The 14,875-nt window shown below is 45.2% G+C and overlaps 1 protein-coding gene across 1 annotated transcript; it reads right to left on the bottom strand.

The window, feature by feature from the left end:
* Positions 1-6,779: 6,779 nt before the first annotated feature.
* Positions 6,780-12,761, bottom strand: LOC130295611 (acyl-coenzyme A thioesterase 6-like). Its single transcript, XM_056546485.1, has 3 exons — positions 12,211-12,761; positions 9,798-10,000; positions 6,780-7,407 (listed from the first exon to the last, which is right to left on the bottom strand). Exons 1-3 carry the CDS (start codon positions 12,719-12,721, stop codon positions 6,808-6,810), a joined length of 1,314 nt encoding a protein of 437 aa, XP_056402460.1. The 5' UTR covers positions 12,722-12,761; the 3' UTR covers positions 6,780-6,807.
* Between the last annotated feature and the right edge of the window lie 2,114 nt (positions 12,762-14,875).

The following is a 14,875-nucleotide window of genomic DNA, read 5'->3' as shown; positions in this document are numbered from 1 at the left end:
TAAATTACTTCTATTATAAAATCTTAATCCTCCCAGTACTTATCAGCTGCTGTATAATACAGAGGAAGTTATTTTCTTTTTGAATTTCTTTCCAGTCTGACCACAGTGCTCTCTGCTGACACCTCTGTCCATGTCAGGAACTGTCCAGAGCAGGAGAGGTTTGCTATGGGGAATTAATTGTTCCTACTCTGGACAGTTCCTGACAATGACAGAGGTGTCAGCAGAGAGCCCTGTGGCCAGACAGAAAGGAAATTCAAAAAAGAAAACTACTTCTTGTCGAGCATACAGCAGCTGATAGGTACTGGAAGGATTAAGATTTTTTTAATAGAAGTAATTTGCAAATCTGTTTTATTTTTTGGTACCAGTTGCTAAAAAAAAAAAAAAAATCTTTTCCAGGGCAGTATCCCTTTAAAGTTCAGAGACAGTTATCACCCTCTGCCCTCATCTGTCTTGGACTCTGTTAATGCAGAGAAGTGACTTACAGAAACCTCTGTATAGCGTTGTAAATAGCATAGGGAAAAAAAAAAAACTTCTTTTCGTGAATTTGCACTCAACATTTTGACTGGTTGAAGTCTAACCTCATCGTTCAGATTGCCAATACGCGCGGGACTAAGCTACCAATCCAAAGGATTGGCCTTGTATTATATTTATATGTTGCTTTTATATTCTTGTTGTCTTTTCCTGCATCAGGTTGCAAGGAATTTAATGTCATATTTTCTTTGGGATGGTTACATATTACAGTACAAATATGCTACTGTATGTTTTCAGTATTTAAGTGTTATTTAGGTTTAGAAAAGCCAGAGCTAATTTCTTCGATAAACACCTGTCCTCAGGTTTTGTGTGGTATTACAGCTCAGATCTATTGAAGTAAATAGAGCCAAGCTGTATTACAGGTGTGGTGCTGTTTTATGATAGAAATTAGCTCTGTTTTTCTATTATGAGATAACCCTTTTAAGTACTGTAGTGTCTTGGGATGTACTGAATTACGTTGTCAATGTCATAATAACCTTATTTTTTTTTATTTCTCAAGGTTTTTCCTTTTTTGTGTGTTGGCTTTCACATTCCTCTGGGCTGTTTAAAACAATTGTTTAAATTAAATAGTAATTTAACTGGTTACGGTGGCTTTCTTGTTTGTGTAATTTATACTTTAGACCATACAGAATTTTAAGAAAACTTTCTTAAAGGGGGTACTCCACTGCTCAGCGCTTGGAACAAACTCTTCCAAACGCTGGAGTCGGGAGCTCGTGACATCATAGCCCCGCCCCTAAATGCAAGTCTATGGGAGGGGGCGTGACAGCTGTGTGACATCATGAGGGGCCGGGGCTATGACATCTCGAGCTCTCGGTGCCGGCTTCAGCGTTTGGAACAGTTTGTTCCAAACGCTGAGCAGCAGAGTACCCCTTTAAAGTTAAGGTAGGAAACCTGTAAGACCTATTTACACTACAAAATTTACAAGTGGAGAAATTCTGCTTGGAAATTCCGGCGCAGCAGTCTCTCATTGTAATGGGGATCTGCTGCACTGTGAACACTGCAGAATTTAAACAGTAGAATTTCTGCTGTGCAAATTCTGGATTCCAGACTCTGTTCATTCTTGAGGTGCTGATTAACTTCAGAGGCGCCGGGTGCACACAATCTCTGGGCAAAAGTTCTGTACATGATCTGTTGCGGAATTGCTGCAGTCCCATTATAAATGGGTAACAACAAACCTGCTGAGATTCTCCACTGTGAAAATTCTATAGCAGATTTTATGCTATGTGTATACCCTAAGGGCTTGTTCACACAAGCGGATTTAATTGCTGGTTTCCTGCTGTTTGAACAGGGGGAGGGCTGTCCGCATGAAGTTTTTGGCTGCAGACTTTCCACTGAGGAAAATCTGCCGCAGACCCTATTGACTTCAATTGGGCTAGCGGCGGATTTTCTGCATCGGAAATTCCACACACGAAAATAAATCCACTTTTGTGAAGCCCTTTAAAAAGTACCTGTCACTAAGTAAACTTTTCTAAACTACCTAAGGCTATGTTCCCAAACTACTCCTAACACTCCTCCTACCCTTAAAAAAAATTTCAGAGCTTTAAAAAGCTGTGTATCTTACCTTTCTTCTTGCTCACATAGTGAAATCTCCCAGCAGAAGAAAGTGGGCGTTTCCCAGCAGGCACAACATCACTGAAGCCTGCTGGAGGACAACTTCCGCCCTCACATCGTTACAGTGCTGTGAATGAATAGAAGGACTCAAGCTCTGTGCAGCAACTTACAGTCTGTGTATGTCTCAGTGAGGCTCTGTTCAGCTTTTAGTCTGTGCAGCTGCTTTCAGTGAGGCTTTTTGCATCTGTCAATCAAGCTCAGTGCAGTGAAGCACTTCCTGAGTTTGGTCTCATGTCAAGCAGGAGACCAAAATCTGAGATTTTGACCAGACAGAATGTGTTCTGGCGAGGGAGGGAGACCCCTGGTGGCCAGAAGTATACAGCATAACTGTGCCCATTTAAGCTAGGTTTTCACACAGGGTTTTTTTCTGGCGGTTTAATTAATTTAGCCAAAGTCAGAAGTGTTTTCATGAGGAAGGAGAAGTGTAAGTCCCTCCTTTATATTTCCTATTCCTTTTGAATACACTTCTGACTTTGGCTCAAAAACTGCAGTGGCTGATATCCAAAAAACACCAAAATTAAACCTGTGTAAAAGCCTCAGAATAACCTATGTAGCCTCAGAGTATTTAATTTATTTTTCATTTTTGCATAATCTGTATTGAAAATGAGTTCAATGCATGTGAATGGGATTGGTCTTACAATTTTCCATATAGAAAAGGAAACTTGCATTAAATACACAAACTGGCTTGAAAATTCAGCTTTGCCCTACCCCATGAGTAGTCTGCACCCACCTCTGTTAGAGCGGCATGCTGTCAGCATGTCTGTGCAGTTCTACCACAGATTACACAAGGGGGTGTACTGCCTTGTGTTGAGACTTAGAGGGGTACTCCGCCCCTAGACATCTTATCCCCTATCCAAAAGGATAAGATGTCAGATCGCGGGGGTCCCCAGCAGCTGGGGACCCCCGGGATCTCTGCTGCAGCACCCACCTCAACGGCTTCTGGCAACGCTGGAGGCTTTGGATCCCGACCAAGCGAGCGGAAGAGCGTTATGTCACGACTCCGCCCCCTGTGACGTCATGCCCCACCCCTCAATGCAAGTCTATCCTTTGGATAGAGGATAAGATGTCTAGGGGCGGAGTACCCCTTTAAGCCAAGGTTACACTGCAACTTTTTGTAGTGCTACAAAATAGATTTGAATTACAGCTGCAGTCCAAAGCAAAATACAGTAGCTCACAAACTCGTGGACTGAGACTGCCTCTGAATAGTTAAAATTATTAATGTAGTCGAGCAGCAGGACACTACACTAGTGGAACTGCAGAGGGGAATGGGAAGGCCGTGGTGTTGTTTTTTTTTTGTTTGTTTTTCTTTTTTTAATTTTAGCAGGGTCCGACGGATTACTGTAAACTTTTCTTGGTCGCTCTTCGTTGGGGGACACCTATACTGGTGGGTATATGCTCTTGCCACTAGGAGGTGCTGACACTAAATCGAAAAAAAGTCTACTCCTCCCTGGCAGGATATAACCACCCACTGGAAGTGAGGTAATCAGTTTTAGCTAGTGTCAGTAGGAGCAAGGTTTAATTCAGTATTGAGTCCTACCATGCATTGAGTCACCGTCAGTGCGCACAGTGACAGCTTAGGACGCCACCGGAGCCAGAAGTAGCGCGGACCCCGAGAAAAGGTAAGTATAAAATCAGGGATGGGGCAGCGGCGGCGGTTGGACTAGGGAGGACCCCAGGACAGGCAGGGGGAGAGAGGCGGGCGGCGGCGGTCTCTGGCCCCGCAAAAGACGCTGCAGTTCATTGATTTAAAGCGCCCGCTTTAAATCATTGATCTGCAGCGGCTTCTGCCCCACCGGGGGGGAATAACTGATAACTTATACCGATATTCCGGTATAAGTTATCAGCTATCGGCCTGAAAGGTCACATTATCGGTATTGGCCCTAAAAAATCGATATCGGTCGATCCCTAGTCCCTTTCTCGCGTCCTTGTCCATCCCCATGGTCGATGGGTCCTTCTTGACGCTCTGTTTGCGGGCTTTGGTTGCCTCTGGCCCTGGGTCTCGTCTGTGAGCCTTCTGATTGTATAGGGTTTAGTCTCAGGACTGGCTTCCTTTTTCAGGTGGTTGTTTTTCCCACCCTAGGAGACTGCTTTGGTACGTTCCATCAGTATCTGTGTCCCCCAATGAAGAATCAGTCATGGCCGTAAATGTTGGCACCCCTGACGAATTTTTCACAGAAAAGGTTTGCAGTAACACGTTTTGCTATACACATGTTTATTCCCTTTATGTGTATTGGAACTAAACAAAGCGAATTGGACATAAACTCCAAAAATGGGCTGGACAAAATTATTGGCACCCTTTCAAAATTGTGGAAAAATAAGATTGTTTCAAGCATGTCATGCTCCTTTAAACTCACCTGGGGCAAGTAACAGGTGTGGGCAATATAAAAATCACATCTGAAAACAGATAAAAAGGAGAGAAGTTCACTTAGTCTTCGCATTGTGTCTGTGTGTGCCACACTAAGCATGGACAACAGAAAGAGGAGAAGAGAACTGTCTGAGGACTTGAGAACCAAAATTGTGGAAAAATATCAACAATCTCAAGGTTACAAGTCCATCTCCAGAGATCTAGATTTGCCTTGGTCCACAGTGCGCAACATTATCAAGAAGCATTCAACCCATGGAACTGTAGCTAATCTCCCTGGGCGAGGACAGAAGAGAAAAATTGATGAAAGGTGTCAACAAAGGCTAGTCCGGATGGTGGATAAGCAGCCCCAAACCAGTTCCAAAGATATTCAAGCTGTCCTGCAGGCTCAGGAAGCACCAGTGTCAGTGTCAACTATCCATCGACATTTAAATGAAATGAAACACTATGGCAGGAAACCCAGGAGGACCCCACTGCTGACACAGAGACATAAAAAGCAAGACTACATTTTGCCAAAATGAACTGGAGTAAGCCAAAATCCTTCTGGGAAAATGTCTTGTGGACAGATGAGATCAAAATAGATCTTTTTGGTAAAGCACATCATTCTACTGTTTACCGAAAATGGAATGAGGCCTACAAAGAAAAGAACACAGTACCTACAGTGAAATATGGTGGAGGTTCAATGATGTTTCGGGGTTGTTTTGCTGCCTCTGGCACTGGGGGCCTTGAATGTGTACAAGACATCATGAAATCTGAGGATAACCAATAGATTTTGGGTCGCACTGTACAGCCCAGTGTCAGAAAGCTGGGTTTTCATCCAAGATCTTGGGTCTTCCCGCAGGACAATGACCCCAAACATACATCAAAAAGCCCCCAGAAATGGATGGGAATAAAGTGCTGGAGAGTTCTGAAGTGGCAGCAATGAGTCCAGATCTAAATCCCATTGAACACCTGTGGAGAGATCTTAAAATTGCTGTTGGGAAAAGGCGCCTTCCAATAAGAGAGACCTGGAGCAGTTTGCTAAGGAGGAGTGGTCCAACATTCCGGCTGAGAGGTGTAAGAAGCTTATTGATGGTTATAGGAAGCGACTGATTTCAGTTATTTTTTTCCAAAGGGTGTGCAACCAAATAAGAAGTTAAGGGTGCCAACAATTTCATCCAGACCATTTTTGGAGTTTGGTGACATTATGTCCAAATTGCTTTTTTTTCTTCCCTTTTTTGCTTTAGTTCCAATACACATAAAGGGAATAAACATGTGTATAGCAAAACATGTGTTACTGCAATCCTTTTCTGTGAGAAATACCTCATTTTCTTGGAAAAATTCAGGGGTGCCAACATTTACGTTGCAGAGTTGTCCATAGCAACCAATCAGATCGCGTCTTTCATTTTTCAGAGGCCTTCTCAAAAATAAAAGAAGCGATCTGGTTGCTATGGGTACTCAGAAACTTTTCCAATAGACAGGTTTAGATAAATCCCCCCCCCCCCCCCCAATAACTTTATCAATATATAGTGCTCAGAGCTCAGCCTTTCTGCTAATGAGCTTCTCAGGTTATATAGACGCGTAACACAAATAGGTGAGTTCATTATCCTCACATGCACCACCCCAATGTCTATCTGTTCTTTTTTTCCTCCACATTTCTATCCTTGTACTATTGGACTCTTGACTTCGATCGTATACATAATCCCAGGTCAGTCACAAAGTACAAGGCAAATAATCAGATTAGCATTTCAAAAGCCAATACGATTGACACTTTAAGTGTATTCAAGTTAATGGCGGCCTATGGATATACTTTCCCGATGCATACACCTTGTTAAAGTATCCTTAGGGAGTTAAAGGGGTACTCCGCACCCCTAGACATCTTATCCCCTATCCAAAGGATAGGGGATAATATGTCAGATCGCTGGGGTCCCGCTGCTGGGGACCCCCGGGATCTCGGCTGCTGCACCCACCTGTACGGCTTCCACCTCACACCGGCAACACTGGAGGCTTCGGATCCCAACCACAATGGCGGACGAGTGTGACATCACGCCCCGCCCCCTCAATGCAAGTCTATGGGAGGGGGCCTGACAGACCTCCCATAGACTTGCATTGAGGGGGCGGGGCATGACGTCACACTCGTCCGCCATTGTGGTCGGGATCCAAAGCCTCCAGCGTTGCCAGTGTGAGGTGGAAGCAGTACAGGTGCGTGCAGCAGCCGAGATCCCGGGGGTCCCCAGCAGCGGGACCCCGGCGATCTGACATCTTATGCCCTATCCTTTGGATAGGGGATAAGATGTCTAGGGGTGTGGAGTACCCCTTTGATTTTAGATGTGGCTCTTTATGGTGTCTGTCCCTTTAAGGTGCCTTGAGAAAAAGTTTTGAATCTTCTTCCAGGCGTCTTCCTGTGCTTTGGCATGTGCCTTAGTTTGCCCTCCCCATAACATTGGCATACCCGATAGTTTGTGGTGGGAGGCCTTGCACAAAGGAAAATAAGGGGGCTCCAGTAGATGTCCGGCCCCAGGATAGCATTGATACTCCACATTCTTCTGATGATCTCTCAAACGTGCCACTATCTGTTCCATGTAGGTGGCGCTAGGCCAGTTCTTGTCGTCTAATCCACTCAAGATCAGAAAAGCTGCAGGAGACTTTTCTGCCGGAATAATCGACTCGTGATTATTGGGATCCGATGGGTCGTCCATGGATTCTGAAATGTCCAACTCGCCAGCTTCTGTGAACTTAATCTTCTCACCCTGGAACATAAGGCATGGCATCACAAACTCCCCACAGTGTAAAGGGGTAAATGAGTTGGCATTGCAGCCAGAGATGCTGACAACTGCTTTAATGCCAGGCAGAAAAGTTGCCATGCTGACTGCCAAATCCGCACCTTTCGAGAGGCCGATGACTCCAATTCTTTCTTTGTTCACCTAGAAAAACCGTAAGGGGGATTGTCAGAGAGATCTTATGTAAATTAGCAATTTACCTGTGGCCTACCAGCATTATATCACACACGCACACAGGGTCTATGCTTCCCAACCAGGGTGCCTCCAGCTGTTGCAAAACAACAACTTCCAGCATGCCTGCTGGGAGTTGTCGTTTTGCAACAGCTGGAGGCACCCTGGTTGGGAAACACTGCCATAAGTAACAATAGGGGCACAGGGGAAACATAAAAAAAATAACCTGATGCTCACCTAGCCCCAGTTCGTTTAGGCCTGCTGTAGATCCCGTTCTCCTCCATGCGTTTCCGGTATCTTTGTGCTCCCGACATCCAGCTGGTTCCGGGACCTTTCCTGCTCAGCCAATCAATGGCTGCGGCACTGTCATGTGTCAGGCCAGACACCGGACTGCATAGAGGAGAACAGGATCTGCAGGGGACTGGGGAAAGGTAAGCATCATGTTACTTTTATTTTTCCCCAACATTAATGGGGAGATGTGACATTTGGGGGGGGGGGGGATCATGAAATGGGATTTCACCATTTGTTTATTATATCGCAATCGCATATTGAAATCACAATAGTTACCTCTATAATATATATTCTCCTCAAATCATGCAGCCATATATATATATATATATATACACACATACACACACACACATATATAAATAAACCTAGAGAGAGAGCTAACTGATCGGTGGCATCATTTACACTAGACTGCCGCCCCAATCAGAGGCATATAACCCAGAATCCTTCACTCACAATAGGTGATGGTCACCGCTCTCCTCCTCCCCCTGTCTGACCAGTAACAATTTAGCAAAATCCTGCACAGACCAATGCACTGCAGGAGATTGGCGACGGGACCCAGCTGTCAACCACAGCCAGCATCCTGCCGCAGCTGCTGAGACCGGGATGGCGCCGGTCTCGGCAGCATTAACCCTTTAGATGCCGTGATCAGTACTGACTTCATCTATGGGATTGACAGGGGGAAAGGGCTCCACCTGTTCCCCAACAGAGACCTTGCAAAGCGATCGCAGGATCCCATTGTTTGCCATGGTAGTAGGAGGCCATCAGCTGGCCTCCTACTGCCATGGCAAACAATGGGACCCTGCGATCACTTCGTAAGGTCTCTGTTGGGGAACAGGTGGAGCCCTTTCCCCCTGTCAATCCCATAGATGAAGTCAGTACTGATCACGGCATCTAAAGGGTTAATGCTGCTGAGACCGGCGCAATCCTGGTAGCCTGTGAGGTCATAGGTAATCCTGATAATTATGCTGTGCTGCAGTAAAGATGTACTGCAGCATAGTATAACAGTAAAAATTGTAAAATAAAAGGTTTTTTAATTTAAAAAAAATCAATAAAAATAAAGTGTAAAAAATTTAATTAAATGCCTTTTCCAAATAAAGCCCTGTACTATTACCAAAACCCAAAATGTATAAAGAAAAAAAAAAAAAAAAAAGGTATTGCCACGTTCATAATGACCTGTACAATAAAAGAATAAACTTTATTTATCATGCAGGGTGAATGCTGTAAAAAAAAAGCCTGGGAATCGCAAATTATTTTGAAAATGTGAAATAAAAAAGTTATGTGCAGCAAAAATGAAAATAAAAAGTACAGCTCATCTCGCAAAAAATAAGACCTCGCCCAATGGCATTGGACAAAAAATTTAAAAAAAGTTATGGCAACACAATAAAGAAGAAAAAAAACATATAAACCTATATACATTGGGTATCACCATAATCATACTGACCCACAGAACAAAGATAAAAGAAAAAAAAAAGCCAGAAATTATCCAATTTTTTTTACAATATTTTGGAGTTTTTCACAACAAATGCTGCATGTATCAACAAAGATTTACCACTAATATAAGGTACCATATGTCATGTAAAAACAACCTCAGAATCGCTCCGCTCAGTAAAAGCGTTCTAAAGTCATTACAACTTGGAGAGAGACATGCCAGATTAAAAAAATTGGGCTTAGATCATTTAGGTAAGGTAGCATCCTTAAGGGGTTAAAAGACAACCGATGAAGCTCACTGCTCCGCCTCCCTGTGGAATGACCTCAGCAAAGGTCACAGATGATACCCAGAAACCTTTCCCATGCATGTCAATGACACAGGTCTCACTGTAAAAAGAAAAATTACAATTGGAAAATTGGAACAGATTAGAAAAAAAAAAAACAACAAGTATCTGAATCTACGATACCGTCCATTTAGATATAACAAGGTTACTACGCTTCACAGATCTTTTCACAAATTATTTGATCATAATGTCTTCAATCCCCAGAACCATCTCTGGCATATGTGGGACGCTGGAAAATTGGTAAAAGGAGATTGTAAATTATATATATGCCTAAAGAGATTAAATTTAGGGAAAAAATACCTTTTGGTGAGTTTTTAGGAATTCCAGTGCTTCCCTAAAATAATCCAAGTGAAGTCCCGCCAAATTGTCTGGAAGGTCCTCATAACTAAAATACGCCAGGGCCATAGTTACGAAGCCATGGTTGGCCAACAGGCTGGCTCTGTGCTCCATGAGACCTCCACCTGTACCATAAAGATCAATGATGGCAGGAAATGGGCCGTATCCTAGAGACAATCAATCGGATGACATTCAATGGGGTTACCCAAGGTAAGAAAGATATTGCTACTTATTACTATAAAATATGCATTGTGTGTTATACTTCTCAATGATGGAACCTATGGGCAATATATGCCAGTGTATAACACCCCTGAGGAAGTTACCAGGTCGGCAACGGAACGCGTGGGGTCCTCCATGGCCCTGTCCTTAGTCTCTTAACCACATTTTACTCCTCTCCAGTCTGGGCCGCTTGCCTCTGTTTAGGATCTAGCATTTCCAAGTATAACTGCGGGCTGAGAGATTGTTTGATATTGTTATACGCATTGGGGGACTGTATTGTCACATGTGTATGTATGTATATAAATATGTGTATATATACGTATATATACCTCTTTATATGTTTACTACCATACAAGGATTTGTGCAATTATTGGGACATGGACAACACTTGTTATTGTACCCCAAGTGTGGATTGAATTGTATACTCATACCTGCTATTATATACATCCCTTGACTTAGTTACCCTACCGGCAGGAGTCTTAAGATACACACATATATTGTTCTAAAGGCGGGTGCCATTCTCTGGGGGAGGGGGGTTCATGGCCCCTCTCCTGAGTCATGCTTTGGCTCTTTTTTAATTGTTTTTAGTATGTCCCCTTTTCATGTTTATTGTTTGTATATAGGATTATTGTGCAATAAAGATTATATCAATTGATTATATTTTGGTTTGCTACTATATTTCAGTGTTGCTTTCTGTCTATGGGTATTGACTGTATAACTAGAGGCACCCCCACTAACTGTATGCCCCCTAACCAATTACCCTAATTCTAACCCCCTAACCACACACCCTAAACTCCAAACAGCCTAACCCCGAAGCACACACCCTAACCCTGCAACACTAACCCCACACCCTAACCATACACCCGAACCCAAACTCTAACCACACACCATAACTCCAAACACACTGCCACACACCTGAACCCCCAACTCTAACCACAAACCCTAACCCCAACACACTCCAACCCCCAACCACACACCAAAAGCATTACTCTAACTCCCCAACCCCAACCAAACTCCCTAACCCCACACACCCTAATTCTAACCCCCCCATCCCTAACCACACACTCTAACCCCCAGCCACACACCCTAATTCTAACCCCCCCCCCGAACCCCAAATCTAACCACACACCCAAACCCCAGCCCTAAAATGTAACCCCCTACCGTAACCCCCTTAAGCCTAACTAACTCCCCAACCATAACCACACACAACCCAACCTCAAAATGTAACCACCAACCAGAACTCTAAGGCTAGGTTCAGACTACGGAATTTCCGCCTGCAATTCCGCTTTGAAATTGCAGGTGGAAATTCCGCTTGCTAAAATCTATAGTATAGTGAATGGGTGTCCGTTCAAAAATTCACACTTCGGAATTTGTGAACGGAAAATCCACTTGGAAATTTCCACCTGAAGAATGGCGTTGCTCTTTCTTCAGGCAGAAATACTCGCGGAACACATTGCAGTCTATTGGAGACTGGAGTGTCCGCGCGGTCCTAGCGCTGACTGATTAAGTTGGTGTTGGCCGCACTCGGAATTTCCAGGCGAAATTTTTCTGCCTGGAGGTTCCGTAGTCTGAACCTAGCCTATGGGTATGTTCGGAGAGGAATTTACTGGAGTATTTCCGCTCGCTTATTCCTCTCCAATTCATGCAGCAGTGAAGAAAACCTCATAGAATTTAATCCAAATTCTGCTCCTCAGTTCACACTGAGGAATTTCCTCTAGCGGAACTCCGTCACTGAATTCCGTTCCGCACGAAAAATGAACATGTTCTTCCTTCATCCGGAATCCGCGTCTTTGTCCCATAGAAATCCAGTAATTATTTTTTTTTCAGCCCGACGCCGTTCCACGCGGAACTTGTATGGAATTTCCTCGGTAATTCCGTGCAAAAAAAAGGGAACTTCTAATTGGTGGTTAGAAACAGTTTCCTCCTATATTTCTGCCTGGAATTCCGCATCAATTCCACACGAAAAAAAAAATTCCTCGCCAATTCCTCAGTGCGAACAAACCCTAAAGTATTATCCCCAACCATATAATGTAACCCCCAATCCTACCCACACACCCCACCCCCAGCCGACCCGACATCACAGAAAGTGACGGGGTTTAAACTACTTTACCGAAAGTTTGTAATTTTACCACAAAACCAACTCCGGGTGTGAACTCACCGGGCGGCAGGAAGAGGCTCCCCCGCACCCGTCCCTCCCGCACCGGCTCCCGGGTCACTCCTTCCCCCATGAAGCTCCTGTCCTGGGCGGCAGCAGCCAGCAGAGCCCCGGGCGGGCAGTGGGCCTGGTGCAGGGAGAAGCGCAGCTGGAAGGGGCTCCGCACGTCCTTCTTCAGCAGCCGCCTGAGGGGAGTCTGGGGCTCCAGGGACCACAGGGGCCCCTCCGGCTCCACTCCGGTGTAGCTGCCGCCTTCCAGGGCCGGGCTCCGGCTCAGCTCCAGCTCCCCGCCGCTGTCCGCCCGGTACAGAGCCACGGAGGTGAACAGTTCCCCGGCCTCATCGGTCAGAGCGGTGCGGAGACTGACGTCCTGCCCGGGGCTCAGACCGCGGACCTGGAGCTGCAGAGGCTCGTCATAGAGACAGCGGCCCGGGGACACCCGCAGAGACACCCCGGACATGGTGCGACCGGAGCGGGGGACAAAGAGCAGAGGTCTGCGGAGCAGGGAGAGCATGGTGCGGCCTGTGCAGTCATGTGCTTTATAGTTGGCACAAAGTCCTCCAGGTTAATCATAATCTAAAGCAGTGTTTCCCAACCAGGGTGCCTCCAGCTGTTGCAAAACTACAACTCCCAGCATGCCCGGACAGCCAAAGGCTGTCCGGGCATGCTGGGAGTTGTAGTTTAGCAACAGCTGGAGACACCCTTATTAGGAAACAGTGACCTATAGTAATAGGTATCATACACCATATAATGGTAATATACACCCCCCGAGTGCCACCACTCCTCTCCGCAGAATCTGTTAGGCCATGTTCACACGGCAGAATGTCTGTGCGCAATTCCGCATGAGTAATCCGCAGCAGCAAAGTCCCATTGATTTTATTGGGATTCTGCTGCTCTGTTAAAGGAGTAGTCCAGTGATGAAAAACTTATCCCCTATCCTAAGGATAGGGGATAAGTTTCAGATCACGGGGGTCTGACCATTGGGCCCCCCGTGATCTCCTGTACAGGGCCCCAGTTGCTGGCCAGATAGCGGGTGTTGACCGCCGCACGAACCGGCAGCCGCCGCGCCCCCTCAATACATCGCTATGGCAGGGCCGGAGAATGCTGAAGGCAGCGCTTCGGCTCTGCCATAGAGTTGTATTGAGGGACGTGTCAGCAGTCGCTTTTTGCGGTGGTCAACACGCCCCCTTCCCGCGGGCTGCTGGGGCCCCCGTACAAGAGATCGCAGGGGGCCCCAGCGGTCGGACACCCCCCGCCCCCCACGCAATCTGAAACTTATCCCCTATCCTTAGGATAGGGGATTAGTTTTTCAGCACTGGATAATTCCTTTAAAGGAGATCTGCAGCCATAGACACTTGAAAGTGTCTGATCGCGGTGGGTCCGAACGCTGGGACCCCCACGATCTCCTGTACGGGTCCCCGAAAGACACGCCCCCTCTATGTATCTCTATGAGAGGTGGAGATGTATTGTTCATAGAGCTGTACGGAGGGGGCATGTCGTCGTCCTTAGTGAGGTCGACCACTGGTGCATTAGCCGCGGCAATACCCTGTCCCCGTACGGGTGATCGCGGGGGTTCCTGCGGTCGAACCCCCGCGATCAGACACTTATGTCTGTGGAATATCCTTGCGAAAATGTTACGTGGGGATATTCCACCGTGTGAACGTAGCCTTAGACAATCATCTTGGAGAACATTCGTGACAAGAAAATTCATCTTTTGGATCCGTGAACTTCCTGATAAATGAAGAATAAATTATATGGAATCTTAAATTTGCCACAGACTCATGGCTTATGCCAACGGGACTCCTCCTCTGGCATTCAGATCAAAATGAATAGGAATTGGGTGGCTACAGACTATGAGAATCAACGCTGTTTACACCAAGGTACCGAGTTACACCCTACCCCAAGGGGCCAAGGAAATAGAAGGGCTCAAAAATAAGTGGAATCTAGGTGTGGACAGGAATGAAAAATTGTTCTGAATACAGGGTTTAAAAAAATGTTTATTAAAAAAAATATATATATATCAGAAGGCTGGATTGCGAGTCGCTCACCCAGTGCACGCCCACCTCACCACCTGTGCCGCAGACTGGCCGGTACCGCCTCCGGCTACTCGCTTGTAAAGGAAAGAACAAGGTCCGGCACTAGGTTGGTTGCAGGTAAAAACTTCTTATTTCTTTATTTGAAGATTCTGCAGTACAAGGTAGAAAGTCTGACGCGTTTCGCTAAAGAGCTTAATCGTAGACCCTGTCTACGATTAAGCTCTTTAGCGAAACGCGTCAGACTTTCTACCTTGTACTGCAGAATCTTCAAATAAAGAAATAAGAAGTTTTTACCTGCAACCAACCTAGTGCCGGACCTTGTTCTTTCCTTTATATATATATATATATATATATATATATATATATATATATATATATATATTCTAAAAAAAAACTTTTTTTTTATTTTTAGAAGAAAAAAGGAGGATGTAGCTGGTTCTCTGTCAATAAATGTATATTTTATTACAAATGATTGAATAGATTTATAAAATAAGCATATGAGACTAGAATCTGAGCAGGGCCCTTGCTACAGATTCAGATGGTTAGTATCACAATAAAACATATATAAAATGCAATGAATATGCTGTTTGGTGAACGCAATCTGTCCTCTTACTGAACTGATATCCAAATGG

The sequence above is a fragment of the Hyla sarda genome, chromosome 11 (genome assembly GCF_029499605.1).
Source record: "Hyla sarda isolate aHylSar1 chromosome 11, aHylSar1.hap1, whole genome shotgun sequence".
Taxonomy (NCBI): Eukaryota; Metazoa; Chordata; class Amphibia; order Anura; family Hylidae; genus Hyla; species Hyla sarda.
This window is presented reverse-complemented; position numbering and strand designations above follow the sequence as displayed.

Bases quoted from the DNA above. Each gene is read 5' to 3' on its own strand.
- LOC130295611 (XM_056546485.1), bottom strand. From the start codon at position 12,721: ATGCTCTCCCTGCTCCGCAGACCTCTGCTCTTTGTCCCCCGCTCCGGT. The intron at 10,001-12,210 runs GTGAGTTCACAC...GATTGTCTCTAG, and splicing joins GAGCCTCTTCCTGCCGCCCG to GATACGGCCCATTTCCTGCC. The intron at 7,408-9,797 runs GTATTTTTTCCC...CGGTTTTTCTAG, and splicing joins TCCTAAAAACTCACCAAAAG to GTGAACAAAGAAAGAATTGG.